The sequence below is a fragment of the Kogia breviceps genome, chromosome 17 (genome assembly GCF_026419965.1).
Source record: "Kogia breviceps isolate mKogBre1 chromosome 17, mKogBre1 haplotype 1, whole genome shotgun sequence".
NCBI classification, from domain to species: domain Eukaryota; kingdom Metazoa; phylum Chordata; class Mammalia; order Artiodactyla; family Physeteridae; genus Kogia; species Kogia breviceps.
This window is the reverse complement of record NC_081326.1, coordinates 422267-446770: the sequence shown is the minus strand read 5'-3', so window position 1 is coordinate 446770 and position 24504 is coordinate 422267. Positions and strand designations below refer to the sequence as shown.

Below are 24504 nucleotides of genomic sequence, written 5' to 3'. Positions count from 1 at the left end.
TAAAGAAAAAATAAGGACAGCATGGCTTACAGCCATTTTGAAGCAGGGGTTGGCGCGTTTGGGGGGCCAGCTTTAGGCCGGCGGGCGAGGAGACGGTCGTCAGTAGCCTCGGGGCCCAGGCCTCCTCACCGGGCTCCGGCTGCTTCCTGAGCGCGCCCGCGTGGGAGCGCCGTGTCCGCATGAGTCACACTCTTACTCCTGGGAATGGCTGCCGCCCAGGGCAGTGCCTGCCAACTTTTCATCCCGTTCATTCGAGTCTTTTGCTAAAGTTGTTCCTGCTGCCCCTGCATGAATGGCACCCCAGGGCCAGGAGTCCCCCTCTCGCCTGTGCTTGCGCTGACGCACGGGGGGCCCGAGCCACTCGTACAGGTGATCTTCCCGGTTCCCACGGCCCCCGCCCCCCGCTTGTAAGGTGGGAGAGTGTGAAAGGCATCCGGTAAACACAGGGGTCCAAGGGGTACCAAGTGCTTTTCACAGGTGGGATTGTCTGCATCACTTCCCACTACCTTTTTAGAACAAGGCACCTCCAGCCCCCATTCCTAAGATCATTGCTGTTTTTTTCTTAATTTAGATGTTGCAGTTTCCCAACCTAAAGACTTTTATCGGGTTGAAACTAGGAGAGAATTTAGATGGAAATGGAGTGGTCTCTCTGTGAAATTAACTTAGTAGCAGCTCAGAAAAGATTCACCTTAAGGGATTTAACTACTAAGTAACATGTTGTGAAGTTGCTCTATCTTTAGTGATTATTGTTGTTTTTTTTTTAAGGAAAACTTGTTAAAACTTTTGATGCAAACGCAGAAGTGGCTAAACATACAAGTAACACAGGGTTTCCACCTGTCCCCACACTGCCTTGTGCCTGTGAAGCATTATTGAAAACGAGCTTTTCAAATTCGATTGAAATCCATCATCCTTTAAGAAGATACTTTTTGGCACTTACTGTGGATTTCGTCCCTGTCTTCATACGGGAAATGGTTTAAAAAAAAAAAAAAAAGCGTGGCAGCGTTTAACGACAAAAGCAGGCAGCCTGTCTTCGACAAGTAGCTGGTGGTCATTTTGTCTCTTCAGTGACTCACCTGCTTTAAACAAGTTGCACGTGGTGCTATCCTGCTGCGAGGGGTCCTGCCCAGGGTCAGGCGTATGGGACCATGTGCCTGCGTCGTCAGCTCATCTTGTTTCTGTGTGTGAAGTGGGACATGTATTGTATCTGGTGGTTCTGCGCCTGAACTTTTGCACAGGAGATAGCCATGGTTCTTGAGGAGTGATTCAGAATGGATAATGGTGTATGGAAATCCTAGACCCAGAGCAGCAGCAGTTCAGTGTTAATATTAGATAGGATTAAAGTCATGTTTATTTTCCCTGATTCTTCACTACTTTTCAGTGAATTCCTGGTGATGTTTGCCTCTGAAATCAGCAACCCTGGACATCTTCCTAATGCCGCTTCTCTCTCCCTACTTGTTAGTGACCCCTGGGCACCGGCGTCGGAGTATAGAGACTGGCTGAGGAGGATGTCGGGAAGGTGTGACCCTGGGGCCTACGCACTCATGTTCAAGTATGTGTTGCACCGACCAGTTCATTCTCCTCAGAGTTGCGTATTCACTTGTGTTTCTTAGAAAGTTTTGCCTCCGATCATCAAAATCTAGTTATCTGATATTCGAGCTTCAGTATAACAAAAGAGTTTGAAATTTCAAGTCATGAGAAGTTCTAATCAGACATTTCCTATTATTAAATCCTAGGGGAGCTAGTCGCACTGAGACAGTCACATCTTTCAGAAAAAGAGAAAGTAAGGTGCCGGCCGATCTCTTAAAGTAAGAGTATTCCCGACTTTGCTCACGGGGGCCGGGGGGCGGGGGCAGAGGGCAGAGGCCACACGACTGTCCCCCTGCAGGCGGGCCTTCCTGAAGATGAGCACCGGCCCTGAGGCCTTCCTGGCTCTCCGCAACCACTTTGCCGGCTCCCACGCGCTCCTCTGCATCAGCCACTGGGTCTTGGGTATCGGAGACAGGCATCTGAATAACTTCATGGTGAGCTTGGAGACGGGCGGCGTGATCGGGATCGACTTTGGACACGCTTTCGGATCAGCCACCCAGGTGAGCGTGCCCTCTCTGCTCTGGGCTGAAGTTGTCATTCTTGCGGAAAGGGAAAATCTCAGCTGTGTTTCAGCCTTGTGCAGACAGGTTGTGGAAGGTGCGCTGATAGATTAATTAGATAGTCGGAGCTAAGAGGAACGTGCTTCTGTAAAAAGGCAGGAGGTTCCAGGAAGCCCCGTCATGAAAACATCCTGCGTGGATGTGGAGCACACCCCCCCCTGACATCAGGCTCCGAGTCTCCGTGGCCGTGTCGTTGCTCCTGGGCACAGTGACTTCACATCCGTGTGGCAGGAGCGGGTGTGCTCCCCACGCGTGAGCGACGGCCATGGAAGGGGCTCCCTCACGTCCACTGCTTCTCACGCGTCCTCTTCTCTGTAGTTTCTGCCGGTTCCTGAGCTGATGCCTTTCCGTCTGACTCGCCAGTTTATCACCCTGATGCTGCCACTGAAAGAAACGGGGCTCGTGGGCAGCACCATGGTGTGTGCGCTGAGGGCTTTCCGCTCGCGCCCAGACCTGCTCACCACCGCCATGGACGTGTTTGTGAAGGAGCCGTCCTTTGACTGGAAGGTGCGGTGGTCTCTTCGCACTTCGTGCCTTCATTACAGCGTGCCTGTGATTGACTCGCATCTCCTGTTACCTGGTGGGAACGTGTCATGTTGTGTTTATTAGTAAAATACTGTTTTGTACAGCACTTTCTCAGAATGAACACTTGGGATCATTTGGCTTGGCTTGAAAATCAGATGAGACGTTCCTTTTATTTGGAGGAAACTGACGAGAGTATTTATAACCCTTTGGTGATGGTGGGTTTGGTTTCTCGGAGACAAGTTTTAGTTTAAGATCTGTTCCACACAAGGTCTTCCTTGATCATAAAGACAGATAGTGCTTTCTTAAATCTCAAGAGTTCTTCACAATACGGCCCTACAAAAGGGAGCCTAGCAATGGCACCCTCCACAGGGAGGGATACTTTAAGCCTAAGGGTAAGACCCTCACGGTCGTGGTCACTGTTATTTGTGCTGCCGTGAGAGTTCGCATAAAAAGCTGCAGCCCCCTCCCCAGTTAGAGATTCTGTGTATTTTAAGATCATTACTTGTTGAATCTGTGTGAATGTGATCATGTATACTGTTAAGCAGAGAAAAAAAAATCATGTTCCTTTCCTTTAGAATTTTGAACAGAAAATGCTAAGAAAAGGAGGATCATGGATTCAAGAAATAAATGTAACTGAAAAAAACTGGTACCCCCGGCAGAAGATACATCACGCTAAGAGAAAGTTAGCAGGTGCCAATCCAGCAGTTATTACCTGGTAAGACGTTATTTGTGGAAGAAACAAACACACACCAACACGCTGGCGTTTTCGGAAGAATCACTGCACACCATATGTTTATCCTTGGCCTGTGGTGTTGGCACTGACAGGTGGAGGGCCACGGCCTGAGGAGGCCGGCCTCTCCACCGCCCTGCAAGGTCCTAACTCTGGAGCCCCTCCCAGTCTGCCTGGGGCCCCTGCACTGCATTCCTAGACTGTTGCATGAATATCTTTACCTGTCCGAGGAGATTTAGGTTTTAAACTTGCTCTTGTCCTTTTTCAGGACAAATGGGACCCTGGCGGCATAGCCCCGAGGTGCAGAGAGAGAGCACAGTGGTGGCTCATTAATAAGTGTGCAAAATCGGGTTACCTTTAACTTAGCTTTCACATTTTTCTGGTTGAGGTCTAAAACAGGAATTTGTAGAAATGATTCACAAGAAGGAAGAAAAGTTGGACTTTAAGGCTGTCTGTGGTCAGTTGTTTTTTGACAAAGGTGCCAAGACCATTTGGTGGTCTTTCCAACAAATGGCAAAGGAATGAAGGTGGAACCTCCACCTCCCACCACATACAGAGTTAATTCGAAGTGGATCAAAGACCTAACTGTAAGAGCTAAAACCATAAAATACTTAGGAAGAAACACAGGGGTAAATCTTTAGGACCTGGGGTTTGGCAGTGACAATTTGACACTCTTTTAAGTATAACAGTAAAAGCACAAACAAGAAAAGGAAAAAATAGATAAATTCATCAAAGTTGAAAACTTTTGTGCTTATACCATCAGGAAAGTAAAAATACAGCCCACAGAATGGGAGAAAACATTTGAAAGTCATACACCTGCTAAGGGACTTGTGTATAGAATACATAAAAAAACTCTTATAAGACGGCCCAATTAAAAAAATGAGCAAAGTACCTGAACAGACATTGCTCTAAAGAAGAGACACAAATGGCCAATAAGCACATGGAAAGATGCTGACCGTCATTAGTCATCAGATAAATGCAAGTGGGATTCCACTTCACACCCACTGGGATTGTTGGAATCAAAAACTGGAATATAGCGAGTTGCTGGTGAGGGAGGGCTGGAGAAGTCGGAGCCCTCGGATGTTTCTGCCGGCAGGTAAAATGGTGCAGCCATTGTGGGGAGGTGTGGCAGTTCCTCAAAGAGTTAAACGTGGGGTAACTGTAGCACCCTGCATTCGATTCTGGGTACTAGCCCAAGCGAAGTAAAAGTGAGTCCACACAAACACGTGAAGACGGGCGTTCCCAGCATCCATCGTGTTCTGATTTCCTGCAGATAGAACCTCTTGGCTTTAAGGTTATGAGCAACAGAAAATATTCTGCGTGGCGAGAGGGAACGTCTGGTTTGGACAGGAAAAATAATGAGTGGTTTGTGTCTTCATGTTTGCTGAATTTTTTTTTCCAGTGATGAGTTACTTCTGGGCCATGAGAAGGTGCCTGCCTTTGAGCAATACATCGCTGTAGCACAAGGAAGCAGAGATCACAACATTCGTGCCCAGGAGCCAGGCAGTGGACTTTCAGAAGAGGCCCAGGTGAAGTGCTTGATTGACCAGGCAACAGACCCCAACATCCTCGGCAGAACTTGGGAAGGGTGGGAGCCCTGGATGTGAGGCCGCGGGGAGTCGGCAGAGAAAGGGCATGCGTGTGGAGAGCGTGTCCTAAACTTTGATCCAAGCAATCAGTGGGCTGGCTCATCACCCCAAAGCACCAGAGTTGTATCGCGAGTTTCATCAAGGTCGCGATGAAGAAGTGAATGCTCGCGTGGGTGAATGACTAGGCCGTAATCAAAGATTAGGTCAGGGTTAAAATGGACGCGGAAGGGCAGACTCGCGCAAGCATGGAATCAAGACCGTAGCAGATCGCGAGTGCTGTGAGCGGACCAAGAGCCGTCGGCGTTCCTCGTGCACGGGACTGTTCTGCGACCGTGCCTCGCGGCGCCGTGGAAGTCACACCCGCAAGACTTCGTCCCGGAGACTTGTGAGAGTCATATTAGCAGCACAGGAATAAGAACAGGTCAGGCTATGATGATGGCTCATTATTTTTAGAAGTGATTGTATTTGACATTTTAGGATATTTTTGTAGGTTTTTCCCTTTCACATATTTCTCTTCTAGTTTTGGCATTTTATGATAGAACTGTTCTCTGGAAGAGAAAGTATTTAGGAGAGGGAAAAACTTTGGTCTTAGCACTCACTTTTGCTACTCTGATCACAACGGGAGGGTGGATGAAGGAGGCTTCAGAAATTCCAAGTATGAAAGTAGGGGTAGCACTAAGCATTCCGGCTCTGGGAAAATAAAAGAAATTCCTGTCTGAAATGAGTCCTGCTTTGGAGATAAAACACACACTCTAGAGCAGCCAGATCAAGTTACAGAAACAGCTTCCTCTCCACTTAGAGCGCCTCTGTCCCCACCCCAGTCGTCCCCACCTGGAGCTGATTTCAGGTTGGCTTTGAGCTTTTCGTTACTGTTTTTTCAAACATTTCTAGTTAGAAACTCTTGGATGATTTTGGGAAACAGTAAATCTTAAGACTAAGGAGCATTAAAAGTTTTTTTCCCGAAGTAGTGTATAGCTTTTATGCAGTTTCACAAGCAAACATTTCATCTTACAATTATTTCATTGTATTAATAAAGAACACTTATGGGGACTTTCCCAGTGGTCCAGTGGTTAAGACTCCGTGCTTTCACTGCAGGGGGTGCGGGTTCGATCCCTGGTCGGAGAACTGAGACATCCAGCATGCTGCGCAGTGTGGCTGAAACATTTAAAGGGAAAAAAAAAAAAAAACATTCCAAGTTCCCTCAGGACAGGATGCCTACACACAGCTTCCAATAGACAAAATAAAATCGTGGGGAAAGAGTAAACTTTAAACACTTTCTAAAATAAAAATTATTTCATCAACTTGCAAGAATTTTTGAAGTGCTGTTTATTAACTAATGACCAGTAACTTCCGCTAAGATAGATATTTTTGAACTTTGGAATATTGTCTGTATATTAAAGTGACAACATAGCTATGGGGGTTGTTCTGTCTTTGAACATCATGAAATTGAAGAATTTAAGGACTGCCTTTTCAAAAAAGCAAAGGCCATTGGAACTTTGATAGGGACTGCACTGAATCTGTGGATGGCTTTAGATAGTTTTGCTGTTTAACGATATTAAGGCTTCCAGTCCATGAACACTGTCTTTCCTTTTATTTGTCTTTAATTTCTTTCTGCAGTGTTGTGTAATTTTCACTAGTTTTTGATGTTTCTACTTTTCGGTTTCCTTGTTTAAGTTTACTCTTAGGTATTTTATTCTTTTGGATGCCGCTGTATATTTGTAGATATTATGTATTTACGGTTTCCCAGTTTCCTTTTTGGATTGTCATTGCTGGTGTAGAGGAACACAATTGCCTTTGTGTGGTGATCTTTTCTCTTGAAACTTTGCTGGATTGATTTATTAGCTCTAGTACTTATTTTGTGTATCTTTGGGACTTTTCGTATACAGGATCATGTTGTCTGTGATAGAGGTAGTTTTACTTCTGCTTTTCCAATTTGAATATCTTTTCTTTTTTTTTTTTTGCCTGACTGCTCTGGCTAGAATATCCAGTACAGTGTTGAATAGCAGTGGTGAAAGTGGGCATCCTTGTCTTGTTTCTGATCTCAGGGGAACGTTTTCATCTTTCACCAGTGAGTATGATGTCATCTGTGGGTTTTCAGCAATGTCCTTTGTGCTGAGGAAGTTCCCTTCTAGTCTTAGTTTGCTGTGTTTTTTTGTTTTTTGTTTTTTCTTTTCTTTTTGTGGTACGCGGGCCTCTCACTGTTGTGGCCTCTCCCGTTGCGGAGCACAGGCTCTAGACGCGCAGGCTCAGTGGCCACGGCTCACAGGCCCAGCCGCTCCGCGGCAGGTGGGATCCTCCCGGACCGGGGCACGAACCTGTGTCCCCTGCATCGGCAGGCGGATTCTTAACCACTGCGCCACCAGGGAAGCCCTTGCTGTGTGTTTTTATCGTGAAATGGTGTTGAATTTTGTCAAATACTTTTTTTGCATCAGTTGAGATGAACCTGTGTTTTTTCTCCTTTGTCTATAAAGTTGTATATTACAACAATTGATACTAGATTTAAAAAAATATTTATTTTATTTTTGGCTGCGTTGGGTCTTCGTTGCTGAACTTCGTTGCTGCTGTTCCTCTTCTCTGGTTGTGGCAAGCGGGAGCTACTCTTTGTTGTGGAGCACGGGCTCTAGGTGTGTGGGCTTCAGTAGTTGTAGCACGTGGGCTCAGTAGTTGTGGCTCACGGGCTCTAGAGTGCAGGCTCAGTAGTTGTGGTGCACAGGCTTAGTTGCTCCGCGGCATGTAGGATCTTTCCAGGCCAGGGCTCGAACCCGCGTCCCCTGCATTGGCAGGGAGATTCTTAACCACTGCGCCACCAGGGAAGCCTGATACTAGATGTTGAATCACCCTTGCAGTGCTGGGACAAATCCCACTTGGTGATGGTGAGAAATCCTTTTACTCTGAGGTCGGATTCCATTTCCTAGTATTTTGTTGAGGATTTTTGCATCAATGTCCGTAAGGGTTATTAGTTTATAATTCTCTTATGGAGCCTCTGTCTGGCTTTAGTCTCAGGGTAATGCTGGGTTCATAGAACGAGTTCGGGAGTGTTCCCTTCTCTGATATTTTCTGGAAGAGTTTGAGAAGGTCTGGTGTTAATTCTTTCAGGGTTTGGTATAATTCACCAGTAAAGCCATCCTTTTCTTGGGGAGGTTTTTTCTATTACTAATGAAGTCTCTCGTTGCAGATCTCTTCAGTTTTTTTTTTTTTTTTTTTCGGTACGCGGGCCTCTCACTGTTGCGGAGAACAGGCTCCGGACATGCAGGCTCAGTGGCCATGGCTCATGGGCGCAGCCGCTCTGCGGCATGTGTGATCTTTCTGGACCAGGGCACAAAGCCGTGCCCCCTGCATCGGCAGGCAGACTCTCAACCACTAGGCCACCAGGGAAGCCTGCAAGATCTTTTTTGACCCACCTCCGAGAGTAATGGATATAAAACCAAAAATAAACAAATGGGACCTAATGCAAGTTAAAATATTTTCCACAGCAAAGGAGATTATAAAGAAGAGAAAAAGACAGCCCTAAGAACAGGAGAAAATATCTGCAAACGAATCAACGGACAAAGCATTAACCTCCAAAATATATACACAGCTCATGAAGCTCAATATTAAAAAAACATCCCCAATCAAAAAATGGGCAGAAGACCTAAACAGAGTTTTCTCCAAAGAAGACATACAGATGGCCAAGAGGCACATGAAAAGCTGCTCAACGCCACTAATTATTAGAGAAATGCAAATCAAAACTACAATGAGGTGTTACCTCACACCAGTTAGAATGGGCATCATCAGAAAAATCTACAAACAGCAAATGCTGGAGAGGGTGTGGAGAAAAGGGAACGAACCCTCTTGCACTGTTGGTGGGAATGTAAACGTAAATTGATACAGCCACTATGGAGAACAGTATGGCGGGTTCCTTAGAAAACTGAAAACAGAATTACCATACGACACAGCAGTCCCACTACTGGGCATATACCCAGAGAAAACCATAATTCAGAAAGACACATGCACCCCAGTATTCACTGCAGCAGTATTTACAATAGTCGGGTCATGGAAGCAACTTAACTGCCCATCGACGGCAAATGGATTAGGAAGATGTGGTACATATATACAATGGAATATTTCAGCCCTAAAAAGGAACGAAATTGGGTCATTTGTAGAGACGTGGATGGACCTAGAGACGGTCATACAGAGTGAAGTAAGTCAGAAAAAGCAAAACAAATACTGTATATGAACGCATATATGTGGAACCTAGAAAAATGGTACAGATGAACCGGTTTGCAGGGCAGAAATAGAGACACAGACGCAGAGAACAAACATATGGACACCAAGGGGGGAAAGCGGGGTGGGTGTGGTGATGGGATGAACTGGGAGATTGGGATGGACACGTGTACACTGATGTGTACAATACAGATAACCAATAATAAAAAAATGCTAACTGAATTAGGAAAGAGATGAACACAGCATTTTAACAAGGAACTAGAAAATTATTTTTAAAAATGAGAAATTAATAATTCAGTAATTAAAAGGAAAAACAGAAGGAATAAACAGCAGATTAGGTGACACAGAAGAATGCATAAGTGAGCTGGAAGATGGAAATCACCCAATCAGAACAAGAAAAAGAAAAACCTGAAAGGGACTTTCGGATATAACATCAAGTGTCTGCAACATTCACATTATACAGGTCACACCCCTGAAGGAGGAGCGAGAGATCGAAGGGGGTCAGAAATGCACTTAATAAAATTATGGCGGAAAACTTCACAAGCCTGAAAAATGAAACAATCAGTTATGGGAAGCACAGCGCGTGTCACGTAAGATGAACACAAATAGACGATGCCAAGACACATCATAATTGAGATGGAATAAGTTAGATCTAAAGGCAGCAAGAGAAAAAGAGTCATGTACAAGGGAACCACCATAAGGCTATCAGCTGATTTTTCTGCAGAAACTGTGGCCAGAAGGGAATGGCATGATATATTTAAAGTGCTGAAAGGGAAGAACCTGCAACCTAGGATACTCTACCCAGCAACATTACCATTTAGAACAGAAGGAGAGATAAAACACTTCCAGAGAAGCAGAAACTAAAAAAGTTCACCAATACTAAGTAACTCTAAAAGAAATGTTAAAGGGTTTTCTCTAAGTGGGAAAGAAAAGGCTATACAAGAGTAAGTATCTGTAAGAAAGGAAAAAATCCCACTGGTGAAGGCAAATATATATTACAGGCTGAGGATCAACCACTTAAATAAGCTAATACAAAGACTAAAAGACAAAAACTTGTAAAATCAAGTATAACTACAATAATCAGTAAAGAGATAAAAATGAAGACGTAAAATATGGCATCAAAAACACACTGTTGGGACTTCCCTGGTGGTCCAGTGGTAAAGAATCCGCGTACAATGCAGGAGATGCGGGTTTGATCCCTGGTCAGGGAATTAAGATCCCACGTGCCGCTGTGCAACTAAGCCCGCATGCCACAACTACTGAGCTTGCACGCCTCAACTGGAGCCCACAGGCCACGAACTGCAGAACCCACGTGCTCTGGAGCGTGCACGTCACAACTACAGAGCCAATGCACCGTGCAACCGGCACGCCAAGACTAGAGAGAGAAAACCTGCATGCTACAAGTAGAGACAAGCCCGTGCACCACACGGAAGACCCCACATGCCTCAATGAAGATCCCACGTGCCACAACTAAGCGCTGACACAGCCAAAAATAGAAATATAATAAATAAATTTTTAAAAAATCTTAAAAAGTGTGGGGGAAGGATGTAAAAAATGCAGATGTTTTAGAATGCGTATGAACTTTAAAAGGACTACCTGTTTAAAATAAGTAAGTATAGTTATAGGTCAACATCTATGGAACCCCACGGTAACTACAAACCAAAAAACCACAGTAGAGGGAGTGACCGAGATGGCAGAGTGCAAAGACCCTGAGCTCGCCTCCTCTCAGGAGCACTCCGGAATCACAACTATCTGCAGAACCACCACCAACGGCAAAGAATGGAAGCTACCAAAAAGGATCTTCTACAGCTAAAGACAAAGAGGAGCCACAATGAGATGGGTAGGAGGGACGGACTCACGAATATAATCCAATCCCACACACCTGGGTGGGCCACCCACAAACTGGAGAATAATTATGTTACAGAGGTTCTCGCACAGGAGTGAGAGTTCTGAGCCCTACATCAGGCTCCCCAGCCCGGGGGTCCTGCACTAGGAAGACAAGCCCCCAGAGCATTTGGCTTTGAAGACCAGAGGGGCTTAATTTGGGGAGCCCCACAGGACTGGGGAAGACAGGGACTTCATTCTTAAAGGGCACACATGAAATCTCACATATACCAGGAACCAGGGCAAAAGCAGTAATTGGATAGGACCCTGGGTCAGACCAATCTGCTGGTCTTGGAGAGTCTCCTGGAGAGGTGGGGGGGTGGTTCTGGCTCACCATGGGGACACAGACACCCGTGGCAGACATTTGGGAACATTCTACCAGGTGAACTGCTGCTGGTGTTTGCCATCTTGGCTCATCAGCACCAAGACCTGGCCCCAGAAGCCTGTAGGCTCCAGTGCTCGGACACCTCAGGCCAAACAACGAACTTGGTGGGCACATAGCCCCACCCATCAGCAGACAGGCTGCCTGAAGACTTCCTGAGCCCACAGCCCTGCCTAACCATGGCCCTGCCCAGCAGAGGGCCAAGACCCAGCTCCACCACCAGCAGGCAGGGACTAGGCCTTCTCTCCAGGAAGCCTGCACCAGCCTCTTGACCAGCCTTATCCACCATGGGGCAGACAAGAGAAAACCCCAATTCTGCAGACCCAGCCTGCCCACAGCAGGCCAGACCGTACTCTCGAGACCAGCTGGCCCCAGCCCTGTCCACCAACAGGCCAGTGCATACCCTGTACCGCATACTTAACTGTGTGAGGAACCAGGAGCCACCCCCCCCCCAGTAGTCCAGCACTAACTCCAGGACCTGGGTTCACCTGCCATTGGGTGAACTCTTCCCATTTCCAATGGACAGGCCCAAATCTTTGCGACTCAACTATACCCATCACTGAGCCAGCACTAGCCTCAGGGCCCCTTGGGGTTCTGTAGCCAGCTGCCTCGTGACCAGGCCCTGCTAAACAGCAGCCAGCAGCATCTACACAAGGCAGGTCCTGGCAACCAACTGGGCTAGGGGCCAACCAAGCCCACCAGATCACCCACATAGCCCACCATAACAGAAGGACCCATGCAGCCCTCTTAGGGGGAACACTTAGAACATATAGGTAATGGGAGGACAGTGCACTGCTGGGACGCACAAGATGTCTCCTACAGAGGGCTACTTCTCCAAGGTTGAGAAATGTAAGTAACCTACCACAAACATAAAAATACAAATAGCAACTTAGACAAAATGAGGTAGCAGAGGAATATGTTCCAGATGAAGGAACAAGAGAAAATCCCCAGAAGAAAAACTAAGTGATGTGGAGACAAGCAATCTACCCAAGAAAGGGTTCAGAATAAGAATTGTAAAGATGATCAAAGAATTTGGGAAAAGAATGCACAGAGTGAGAAATTAGAAGTTTTTATCAAAGAGAAAACAAAGAATAACCAAACAGATGGAGAATACGATAACGAATGAAAAATATACTGGAAGAAATCAATAGTACAGAAGAACAAATCAGTGAGCCAGAAGACAGAGTAGTGGAAATCACTGCCACTGAAAAGAAAAAAGAAAAAAAAGTATGAAAAGAAATGACAGTTTGAGAGACCTCTGGGACAACATCAAACACACTAATATTTGAATTATAGAGGCCCCAGAAGGAGATAAGAGAAAGGGCCCGAGAACATACGTTAAGACATAATAGCTGAAAACATCCCTAACCTGAGAAGGGAGAAAGTCACCCAAGTCCAGGAAGCACAGAGAGTGCCATACAGGATGAACCCAAAGAGTAAGACACCAAGACACACTGTAAATAAAGTGACAATGAGATAAAGAGAAAATATTGTAAACAACAAGAGAAAATCGAGACATAGCATACAAAGGAATTCCCATAAGGCTATCAGCCCATTTTTCAGCAGAAACTCTACTGGCCACAAGGGAGGGGCATGATATACTTAAAGTGATAAGAGGGGAAAAACGACAACCAAGAATAATCTGTCCAGGAAGGCCCTCATTCAGATTTGATGGAGAAATCAAAAGCCGAAAGAGTTCAGTACCATCGAACCAGCTTTACAACAAATGTTAAAAGAACTTCTCTAGGTGAGAAGGAAAAGGCCACAACTAGAAACAAGAAAATTATGAAATGAAAAAGCTCACCAGTAAAGGCAAACATACAGTGAAGGTAGGAAATCTCCACACACCAAGCTAGTAGGGAGGTTAAAAGAAAAAAGTAGTAAGACTGTCTATATCCACAATAAGCAGTTAAGGGATACACAAAGCAATGAGACATAAGATATGCAAGCAAAAACAGTAATTGTGAGGGGAGGAGAGTACAAATGCAGGGTTTTCAAAATGCATTTGAAATTAAGACATCAGCAACTTAAAGCAATCATGTATACATACAGACTTCTATACAAAACCTTATGGTAACTGCAAACCAAAAATCTATAATAGATATGTACCCCAAAAAGAAAAAGGAAACCAAACATAACAGTAAAGCTAGTCATCAAATGACGAGAATGAAAGAAGAAAGGGAAAAAAGACTCTACACAAACAAACCCAAAACAACAAAATGGCAATGAGAACATACATATCGATGATTACCTTAAATGTAAACAGAGTAAATGCTCCAACTAAAAGACACAGAGTGGTTGGTGGATACAAAAACAAGACCCCCTTGATATTCTGCCTACAAGAGACTCACTTCAGATCTAGAGACACATACAGACTGAAAGGGAGTGGAAAAAGGTATTCCATGCAAGTGGAAATCAAACGAAAGCCAGAGTAGTAATACTTTTATCAGACAAAATGACTTTAAAATAAAGACTGTTGCAAGTTACAAGGAGGTACACTACATAATGATCAAGGGATCAATCCAAGAAGATATAACAATTGTATAAATATATGGGAGCACCTAAATATAAGGCAAATATTAAGAGACATAAAAGGAGAAAGCGATGGTAACACAATAATAGTGGGGGACTTTAACACCCCACTAATATTAATGGACAGATCATCCAGACAGAAAATCAGTAAGGAAACACAGGCCTTAAATAACACATTAGACCAAATGGACTTAATTGATATATAAAGAGAGCATTCTATCCTAAAGCAGCAGAATACATATTCTTTTCAAGTGCACATGGAAAATTCTCCAGGATAGATTACATGCTAGGCCACAAAATAAGCCTTGGTAAATTTAAGACAACTGAAATCATATCAAGTATCTTTTCCAACCACAACACTATAGAGACTAGAAATCAACTACAAGAAAAAAAATTGCAAAAAACACAAACACGTGGAGGCTAAACACTGCTGCTAAACAACCAATGGATCACTGAAGAGATTAAAGAAAAAATCAAAAAAAATCTACAGACAAATGAAAGCAAAAATACAACAATCCCAAACCGATGGAATGCAGCAAAAGTGGTTCTAAGAGGGAATTTTATAGTGATACAGCTTACCTCAGAGAACAAGGAAAATCTCAAACAACCTAACCTTACACCTAAAGCAACTAGAGGAAGAAGAACAAACAAAACCCAAGTCAGCAGAAGGAAAGAAATCATAAAGATCAGAGCAGAAATAAATGAAACAGAGACGAAAAAAACAACAGAAGAGAACTTCGAGATGGCGGAAGAGTAAGACGTGGAGATCACCTTCCTCCCCACACATATATCAGAAATACATCTATATGTGGAACAACTCCTACAGAACACCTACTGAACTCTGGCAGAAGACCTCAGACTTCCCAAAAGGTAAGAGACTCCCCAAATACCTGGGTAGGGCAAAAAAAGAAAAAACAGACAAAAGAATAGGGACGGGACCCGCACTTCTGGGAGGGAGCTGTGAAGGAGGAAAGGTTTCCACACTCTAGGAGCCCCTTCACTGGCAGAGACGAGGGTTGGGGGGGGAGCTTCAGAGCCACGGAGGAGAGCGCAGCCACAGGGGTGCGGAGGGCAGAGCGGAGAGATTCCCACACAGAGGATCAGTGCCGACCAGCACTCACCAGCCCGAGAGGCTTGTCTGCTCACCCGCGGGGGCAGGGAGGCTGAGGCTCAGGCTTCGGAGGTCAGACCCCAGGAGGAGGACTGGGGTTGGCGGTGTGAACACAGCCCGAAGGGGGCTAGTGCGCCACAGCTAGCCGGGAGGGAGTCCGCGAAAAAGTCTGGACCTGCCTAAGAGTCAAGAGACCATTGTTTCAGGGTATGCAAGGAGAGGGGGTTCAGACCACTGCCTAACCGAGCTCCAGAGACAGGCGCGAGCCGCAGCTATCAGTGCGGACCCCAGAGACGGGTGTGAGATGCTGAGGCTGCTGCTGCCACCACCAGGAAGCCTGTGTGCGAGCACAGGTCACTGTCCACACCTCCCCTCCCGGGAGCCTGTGCAGCCCGCCACGGCCGGGGTCCTGTGATCCAGGGACAGCTTCCCCGGGAGAACGCACGGCGCGCTTCGGGCTGATGTAATGTCATGCTGGCCTGTGCCGCCGCAGGCTCACCCTGCACCCGTGCCCCCTCCCTCCCACCCGGCCTGAGTGAGCCAGAGCCCCCGGATCAGCTGCTCCTTTAACCCCGTCCTGTCTGAGTGGAGAGCAGAGGCCCTCAGATGACCTACACGCAGAGGTGGGGCCACATCCAAAGCTGAACCCCGGGAGCTGTGTGAACAAAGAAGAGAAAGGGAAATCTCTCCCAGCAGCCTCAGGAGCAGCGGATTAAATCTCCACCATCAACTTGAAGTGCCCTGCGTCTGTGGAAAACCTAAACAGACAGCGAATCATCCCATATTGAGGAGGTGGACTTTGTGAGTGTGTATGTTTCTTTCTGTGATTTTATCTGTATAGGTTTGCTTTTACCATTTGTCCAAGTGTTCTGTCTGTCCGTTTGTGTTTTCTTTTTTTATTAAAAATTTTAAAATAATTTTTTATTTTAATAACATTATTTCCTTCCTCCCTTTCTCTCTCTCTCTCTCTCCCTTTCTCTGTCTCTCTCCCTCTCTCTCTCCCTCTCTCCCTCCCTCTCCCTCGCTCTCCCTCTCCCCTCTCCCTTCTCCCTCTCTCTCTCTCCCTTTTCTGAGCCGTGTGGCTGACAGGCTCCTGGTGCTCCAGCTGGGTGGGCGTCAGGGCTGTGCCTCTGAGGTGGGAGAGGCAAGTTCAGGACACTGGTCCACAAAAGACCTCCCAGCTCTACGTAATAGCAAACAGCGAAAGCTCTCCCAGAGCTCTCCATCTCAATACTAAGACCCAGCTCCACTCAACAACCAGCAAGCTACAGTGCAGGACACCCTATGCCAAACAACTAGCAAGACAGGAACACAACCCCACCCATTAGCAGAGAGGCTGCCTAAAATCATAGTAAGGTCACAGATATCCCAAAACGCACCACCAGACGCGGTCCTGCCCAACAGAAAGACAAGATCCAGCCTCAGCCATCAGAACACAGGCACCAGTCCCCTCCACCAGGAAGCCTACACAGCCCACTGAACCAACCTTAGCCGCTGGGGGCAGACACCAAAAACAACGGGAACTGTGAACCTGCAGCCTGTGAAAAGGAGACCCCAAACTCAGTTAAGTAAAATGAGAAGACAGAGAAACACACAGCAGATGAAAGTGCAAGGTGAAAACCCACCAGACCAAACACATGAAGAGGAAAGGGGCACAGCTTTTGCAAAGCAAAGGAAACCGTAAACAAGACGAAAAGACAACTCTTAGCATGGGAGAAAATAGTTTCAAATGAAGCAAATGACAAAGGATTAATCTCCAAAATTTACAAGCAGCTCATGCAGCTCAATATCAAAAAAACAACCCAATCCAAAAGTGGGCAGAAGACCTAAATAGACATTTCTCCAAAGAAGATATATAGGTTGCCAACAAACACATGAAAGGATGCTCAACATCACTAATCATTAGAGAAATGCAAACCAAAACTACAGTGAGCTATCACCTCACACCAGTCAGAAGGGCCAGCATCAAAAAATCTACAAACAATAAATGCTGGAGAGGGTGTGGAGAAAAGGGAACATCTTGCAGTGTTGGTGGGAATGTAAATTGATACACCCTCTATGGAGAACAGTATGGAGGTTCCTTAAAAAACTAAAACCAGAATTACCATATGACCCAGCAATCCCACTACTGGACATATGTCCCAAGAAAACCATAATTCAAAAAGAGTCATGCTTGTCTGCTCCCCCGCCGGAGTGGGCGGGGGCCGGGAGCTGAGGCCCGGGCTTCAGTCGGATCCCAGGGAACGGTCTGGAGTTGGCAGAGTGAAAACAGCCTGAAGGGGTTAGTGCGCCACGGCTGGCCGGGAGGGAGTCCGGTTGAAGTCTGGAGCTGCCGAAGAGGCAAGAGACCTTTTCTTCCCGGGCGTGAGGAGAGGGGATTAAGCGCGCCGCTTAAAGGAGCCCCAGAAACGGGAGCAAAGCTGCCGAAGCGACAAGAGACTTTTTCTTGCCTCTTTGCTTCCTCAGGCGCGAGGAGAGGGGATTAAGAGCACCGCGTAAAGGAGCTCCAGAAACGGGCGTGAGCCGCGGCTGTCAGCACGGACAGGAGAGATGGGTGTGGGATGCTAAGGTTGCTGCTGCCGCCACCAAGAGGCCTGTGTGCGAGCGCAGGTCACTCTCCACACCGCCCCTCCCGGGAGCCTGTGCAGCCCGCCACGGCCGGGGTCCCGGGATCCAGGGACAGCTTTCCCGGGAGAACACGCGGCGCACCTCAGGCCGGTGCAGCGTCACGCCGGCCTCTGACGTCGCAGGCTCGCCCCGCCTCTGTGCCCCTCCCTCCCTCCGGCCTGAGTGAGCCGGAGCCCCCGAATCAGCTGCTCCTTTAACCCCGTCCTGTCTGAGCGAAGGGCAGACGCCCTCGGACGACCTACACGGAGAGGCGGGGCCAAGTCCAAAGCTGAACCCCAGGAGCCGTGCGAACAGAGAGGAGAGGGGGAGGTCTCTCCCAGCAGCCTCAGAAGCGGCGGATTAAAGCTCCACAATCAACTTTAAGTGCCCTGCATCTGTGGAAAACCTGAATAGACAACGAATCATCCCAGGTTGAGGAGGTGGACTTTGGGAACAAGATATACTATTATTTTCCCCTTTTTTTTCTTTTTGTGAGTGTGTATGTGTGTTCTGCTGTGTGAGATTTTTGTCTGTATAGCTTTGCTTTCACCATTTGTGCTAGGGTTAGACCAACCTGGTTTTCGGGGTTTTTTTTAATAGAAATTTTTCTTCTTAATAATTATTTTTTAATAACTATACTTTATCCTACTTTATTTTGTTTTCTCCCTTTCTTTCTTCCATTCTTCCTTCCTTTCTTCCTTCCTTCCCCCTTCTTTCCTCCCTTCCTTCCTCCCTTCCTCTCTTCCTTCCCCCCTTTCTTCCTCTCCACCTTCCCTCCTTCCTTTCTTGCTTCCCTCATTTCTTCCTTCCTTCCCTCCCTCCCTCCTTCCTTCCTTCCTTTTTTTTCCTATTTTTTCTCCCTTTTATTTTGAGCCGTGTGGATTAAACGCTCTTGGCGCCCCAGCCAGGCACCAGGGCTGTGTCTCTGAGGTGGGAGAACCAACCTCAAGACACTGGTCCACAAGAGACCTCCCAGCTCCACGCAATATCAAACGGCGAAAATCTCCCAGAGATCTCCATCTCAACACCAAGACCCAGCTTCACTCAAGGACCAGCAACGAACAGTGCTGGACACCCTATCCCCAACAAAGAGCAAGACAGGTCTACAGCCCCATCCATTAACAGAGAGGCTGCCTAAAATCATAATAAGGCTACCAACATCCCCAAACACACCACCAGACGTGGACCTGCCCACCAGAAAGACAAGATACAGCCTCATCCACCAGAACAGAGGCACTAGTCCCCCCAATCAGGGAACATACTCAACCCACTGAACCAACCTTAGCCACTGGGGACAGCCACCAAAAACAACGGGAACTACGGACCTGCAGCGTGCAAAAAGGAGACCCCAAACACAGTAAGATAAGCGAAATGAGAAGACAGAAAAACACACAACAGATGAAGGAGCAAGATGAAAAGACACCAGACCTAACAAATGAAGAGGAAATAGGCAGTCTACCCGAAAAAGAATTCAGAATAATGATAGTAAAGATGATCCAAAATCTTGGAAATAGAATAGACAAATTGCAAGAAACAGTTAACAAGGACCTAGAAGAAATAAAGAGGAAGCAAGCAACGATGAGCAACACAATAAATGAAATGAAAAATACTCTAGATGGGATCAGTAGCAGAATAACTGAGGCAGAAGGACGGATAAGTGACCTGGAAGATAAAATAGTGGAAATAACTACTGCAGAGCAGAAGAAAGAGAAAAGAATGAAAAGAACTGAGGGCAGTCTCAGAGACCTCTGGGACAACATTAAACGCACCAACATTTGAATCATAGGGGGTCCCAGAAGAAGAAGAGAAAAAGAAAGGGACTGAGAAAATATTTGAAGAGATTATAGTTGAAAACTTCCCTAATATAGGAAAGGAAATAGTCAATCAAGTCCAGGAAGCACAGAGAGTCCCATACAGGATAAACCCAAAGAGAAACACGCCAAGACACATAATAATCAAACTGTCAAAAATTAAATACAAAGAAAACATATTAAAAGCAGCAAGGGAAAAACAACAAATAACACACAAGGGAATCCCCATAAGGTTAACATCTGATCTTTCAGCAGAAACTCTACAAGCCAGAGGGAGTGGCAGGACATATTTAAAGTGATGAAGGAAAAAAACCTACAACCAAGATTACTCTACCCAGCAAGGATCTCATTCAGATTTCATGGAGAAATTAAAACCTTTACAGACAAGCAAAAGCTGAGAGACTTCAGCACCACCAAACCAGCTCTAGAACAAATGCTAAAGGAACTTCTCTAGGCAAGAAACACAAGAGAAGGAAAAGACCTACAAGAACAACCTGAAACAATTAAGTAAATGGTAATAGGAACATACATATCGATAATTACCTTAAATGTAAATGGATTAAATGCTCCCACCAAAAGACACAGACTGGCTGAATGGATACAAAAACAAGACCCATGTATATGCTGTCTACAAGAGACCCACACTTCAAACCTAGGGACACATACAGACTGAAAGTAAGGGGATGGATAAAGATATTCCATGCAAATGGAAATCAGAAGAAAGCTGGAGTAGCAATTCTCATATCAGACAAAATAGACTTTAAAATAAAAACTATTACAAGAGACAAAGAAGGACACTACATAATGATCAAGGGGTCGATCGATGAAGAAGATATAACAATTGTAAATATTTATGCACCCAACATAGGAGCACCTCAATACATAAGGCAAATACTAACAGCCATAAAAGGGGAAATCGACAGTAACACAATCATAATAGGGGACTTTAACACCCCACTTTCACCAATGGACAGATCATCCAAAGTGAAAATAAATAAGGAAACACAAGTTTTAAATGATACATTACACAAGATGGACTTAATTGATATTTATAGGACATTCCATCCAAAAACAACAGAATACACATTTTCTCAAGTGCTCATGGAACATTCTACAGGATGGATCGTATCTTGGGTCACAAATCTAGCCTTGGTAAATTTAAGAAAATTGAAATCGTATCAAGTATCTTTTCTGACCACAATGCTATGAGACTAGATATCGATTACAGGAAAAGATCTGTAAAAAATACAAACACATGGAGGCTAAACAATACACTACTTAATAACGAAGTGATCACTGAAGAAATCAAAGAGGAAATCAAAAATTACTTAGAAACAAATGACAATGGAGACATGACGACCCAAAACCTATGGGATACAGCAAAAGTAGTTCTAAGAGGCAAGTTTATAGCAATACAATCCTACCTTAAGAAACAGGAAACATCTCGAATAAACAACCTAACTTTGCACTTAAATCAGTTAGAGAAAGAAGAACAAAAAAAGCCCAAATTTAGCAGAAGGAAAGATATCATAAAGATCAGATCAGAAATAAATGAAAAAGAAATGAAGGAAACAATAGCAAAGATCAATAAAACTAAAAGCTGGTTCTTTGAGAAGATAAATAAAATTGATAAACCATTAGCCAGACTCATCAAGAAAAAAAGGGAGAAGACTCAAATCAATAGAATTAGAAATGAAAAAGAAGATGTAACAACTGACACTGCAGAAGTACAAAGGATCATGAGAGATTACTACAAGCAACTGTATGCCAATAAAATGGACAACCTGGAAGAAATGGACAAATTCTTAGAAATGCACAACCTGCCGAGACTGAACCAGGAAGAAATAGAAAATATGAACAGACCAATCACAAGCACTGAAATTGAAACTGTGATGAAAAATCTTCCAACAAACAAACGCCCAGGACCGGATGGCTTCACAGGCGAATTCTATCAAACATTTAGAGAAGAGCTAACACCTATCCTTCTCAAACTCTTCCAAAAGATAGCAGAGGGAGGAACACTCCCAAACTCATTCTATGAGGCCACCATCACCCTGATACCAAAACCAGACAAAGATGTCACAAAGAAAGAAAACTACAGGCCAATATCACTGATGAACATAGATGCAAAAATCCTCAACAAAATATTACCAAACAGAATCCAACAGCACATTAAAAGGATCATACACCATGATCAAGTGGGGTTTATTCCAGGAATGCAAGGATTCTTCAATATACGCAAATCAATCAACGTGATACACCGCATCAACAAACTGAAGGAGGAAAAACCATATGATCATCTCAATAGATGCAGAGAAAGCTTTTGACAAAGTTCAACACTCATTTATGATAAAAACCCTGCAGAAAGTAGGCATTCAGGGAACTTTCCTCAACATAATAAAGGCCATATATGACAAACCCACAGCCAGCATCGTTCTCAATGGTGAAAAACTGAAACCATTTCCACTAAGATCAGGAACAAGACAAGGTTGCCCACTCTCACCACTCTTATTCAACATAGTTTTGGAAGTTCTAGCCACAGCAATCAGAGAAGAAAAAGAAATAAAAGGAATCCAAATAGGAAAAGAAGTAAAGCTGTCACTGTTTGCAGATGACATGATACTATACATAGAGAATCCTAAGGATGCTACCAGAAAACTACTACAGCTAATCAATGAATCTGGTAAAGTTGCAGGATACAAAATTAATGCACAGAAATCTCTGGCATTCTTATACACTAATGATGAAAAATCTGAGAGTGAAATTAAGGAAACACTCCCATTTACCATTGCAACAAAAAGAATAAAGTATCTAGGAATAAACCTACCTAAGGAGACAAAAGACTTATATGCAGAAAACTATAAGACACTGATGAAAGAAATTAAAGATGATACAAATAGGTGGAGAGATATACCATGTTCTTGGATTGGAAGAATCAACATTGTGAAAATGACTCTACTACCCAAAGCAATCTACAGATTCAATGCTATCCCTATCAAATTACCACTGGCATTTTTTACAGAACTAGAACAAAAAATTTCACAATTTGTATGGAAACACAAAAGACCCCGAATAGCCAAAGCAATCTTGAGAACGAAAAATGGAGCTGGAGGAATCAGGCTCCCTGACTTCAGACTCTACTACAAGGCTACAGTAATCAAGACAGTATGGTACTGGCACAAAGACAGAAATATAGATCAATGGAACAGGATAGAAAGCCCAGAGATAAACCCACACACATATGCTCACCTTATCTTTGATAAAGGAGGGAAGGATATACAGTGGAGAAAAGACAGCCTCTTCAATAAGTGGTGCTGGGAAAACTGGACAGCTACATGTAAAAGTATGAAATTAGAACACTCCCTAACACCACACACAAAAATAAACTCAAAATGGGTCAAAGACCTAAATGTAAGGCCAGACACTATCAAACTCTTAGAGGAAAACATAGGCAGAACACTCTATGACATAAATCACAGCAAGATCCTTTTTGACCCACCTCCTAGAGAAATGGAAATAAAAACACAAATAAACAAATGGGACCTAATGAAACTTAAAAGCTTTTGCACAGCAAAGGATACCATAAACAAGACCAAAAGACAACCCTCAGAATGGGAGAAAATATTTGCAAATGAAGCAACTGACAAAGGATTAATCTCCAAAATTTATAAGCAACTCATGCAGCTCAATAACAAAAAAACAAACAACCCAATCCAAAAATGGGCAGAAGACCTAAATAGACATTTCTCCAAAGAAGATATACAGATTGCCAACAAACACATGAAAGAATGCTCAACATCATTAATCATTAGAGAAATGCAAATCAAAACTACAATGAGATATCATCTCACACCGGCCAGATTGGCCATCATCAAAAACTCTAGAAACAATAAATGCTGGAGAGGGTGTGGAGAAAAGGGAACCCTCTTGCACTGCTGGTGGGAATGTAAATTGATACAGCCACTATGGAGAACAGTATGGAGGTTCCTTAAAAAACTACAAATAGAACTACCATACGACCCAGCAATCCCACTACTGGGCATATACCCTGAGAAAACCATAATTCAAAAAGAGTCATGTACCAAAATGTTCATTGCAGCGCTATTTACGATAGCCAGGACATGGAAGCAACCTAAGTGTCCATCAACAGATGAATGGAGAAAGAAGATGTGGCACATATATACAATGGAATATTACTCAGCCATAAAAAGAAATGAAACTGAGTTACTTATAATGAGGTGGATGGACCTGGAGTCTGTCATACAGAGTGAAGTAAGTCAGAAGGAGAAAAACAAATACCGTATGCTAACACATATATATGGACTCTAAGGGAAAAAAAATGTCATGAAGAGATTAGTGGTAGGACGGGAATAAAACACAGACTTACTAGAGCATGGATTTGAGGATATGGGGAGGGGGAAGGGTAAGCTATGACGAAGTGAGAGAGTGGCAGGGACATATATACACTGCCAAATGTAAATTAGATAGCTAGTGGGAAGCTGCCGCATAGCACAGGGAGATCAGCTTGGTGCTTTGTGACCACCTAGAGGGGTGGGATAGGGAGGGTGAGAGAGAGGGTGATGCAAGAGGGAAGAGATATGGGAACATATGTGTATGTATAACTGATTCACTTTGTTGTAAAGGAAAAACTAACACACTATTGTAAAACAGTTATACTCCAATAAAGATGTTTAAAAAAATAAAAATAAATTAAAAAAAAAAAAGAGTCATGTACCACAATGTTCACTGCAGCTCTATTTACAATAGCCAGGACATGGAAGCAACCTAAGTGTCCATCAATAGATGAATGGATATAGAAGATGGGGGACATATATACAGTGGAATATTACTCAGAAATAAAAAGAAACTAAATAGAGTTATTTGTAATGAGGTGGATGGACCCCAGAGTCTGTCATATAGAGTGAAGTGAGAAAGAGACAAACAAATATGGTATGCTAACTAACACATATATATATAGAATCT

At 44.4% G+C, this 24504-nt stretch overlaps 2 protein-coding genes across 5 annotated transcripts in view; one reads left to right on the top strand and one right to left on the bottom strand.

Moving 5' to 3' along the window:
• PRKDC (protein kinase, DNA-activated, catalytic subunit) overlaps nucleotides 1-6302 on the top strand; it is a 145937-nt gene extending 139635 nt beyond the window's left edge. For all 3 annotated transcript variants that reach the window (XM_067017134.1, XM_067017133.1, XM_067017135.1), the window contains 6 exons: nucleotides 1460-1549; nucleotides 1734-1805; nucleotides 1886-2087; nucleotides 2466-2654; nucleotides 3248-3387; nucleotides 4805-6302. In XM_067017134.1, the coding sequence (XP_066873235.1) occupies nucleotides 1460-1549; nucleotides 1734-1805; nucleotides 1886-2087; nucleotides 2466-2654; nucleotides 3248-3387; nucleotides 4805-5009 (898 nt within the window). In that variant the 3' untranslated portion in view covers nucleotides 5010-6302. The remainder of the gene's footprint in view (nucleotides 1-1459; nucleotides 1550-1733; nucleotides 1806-1885; nucleotides 2088-2465; nucleotides 2655-3247; nucleotides 3388-4804) is intronic.
• The window catches only part of SPIDR (scaffold protein involved in DNA repair), a 374802-nt gene that overhangs the window by 360 nt on the left and 349938 nt on the right, over nucleotides 1-24504 (bottom strand). The window contains exon 17 of one of the 2 annotated variants that reach the window (XM_067017150.1): nucleotides 4-2724. The exons of the other annotated variant lie outside the window; for it this stretch is intronic. Coding sequence (XP_066873251.1) covers nucleotides 2687-2724 — 38 coding nt within the window. The 3' untranslated portion in view covers nucleotides 4-2686. Of the gene's footprint in view, nucleotides 1-3; nucleotides 2725-24504 lie in introns of those variants that run through there. 2 annotated transcript variants of the gene reach the window in all.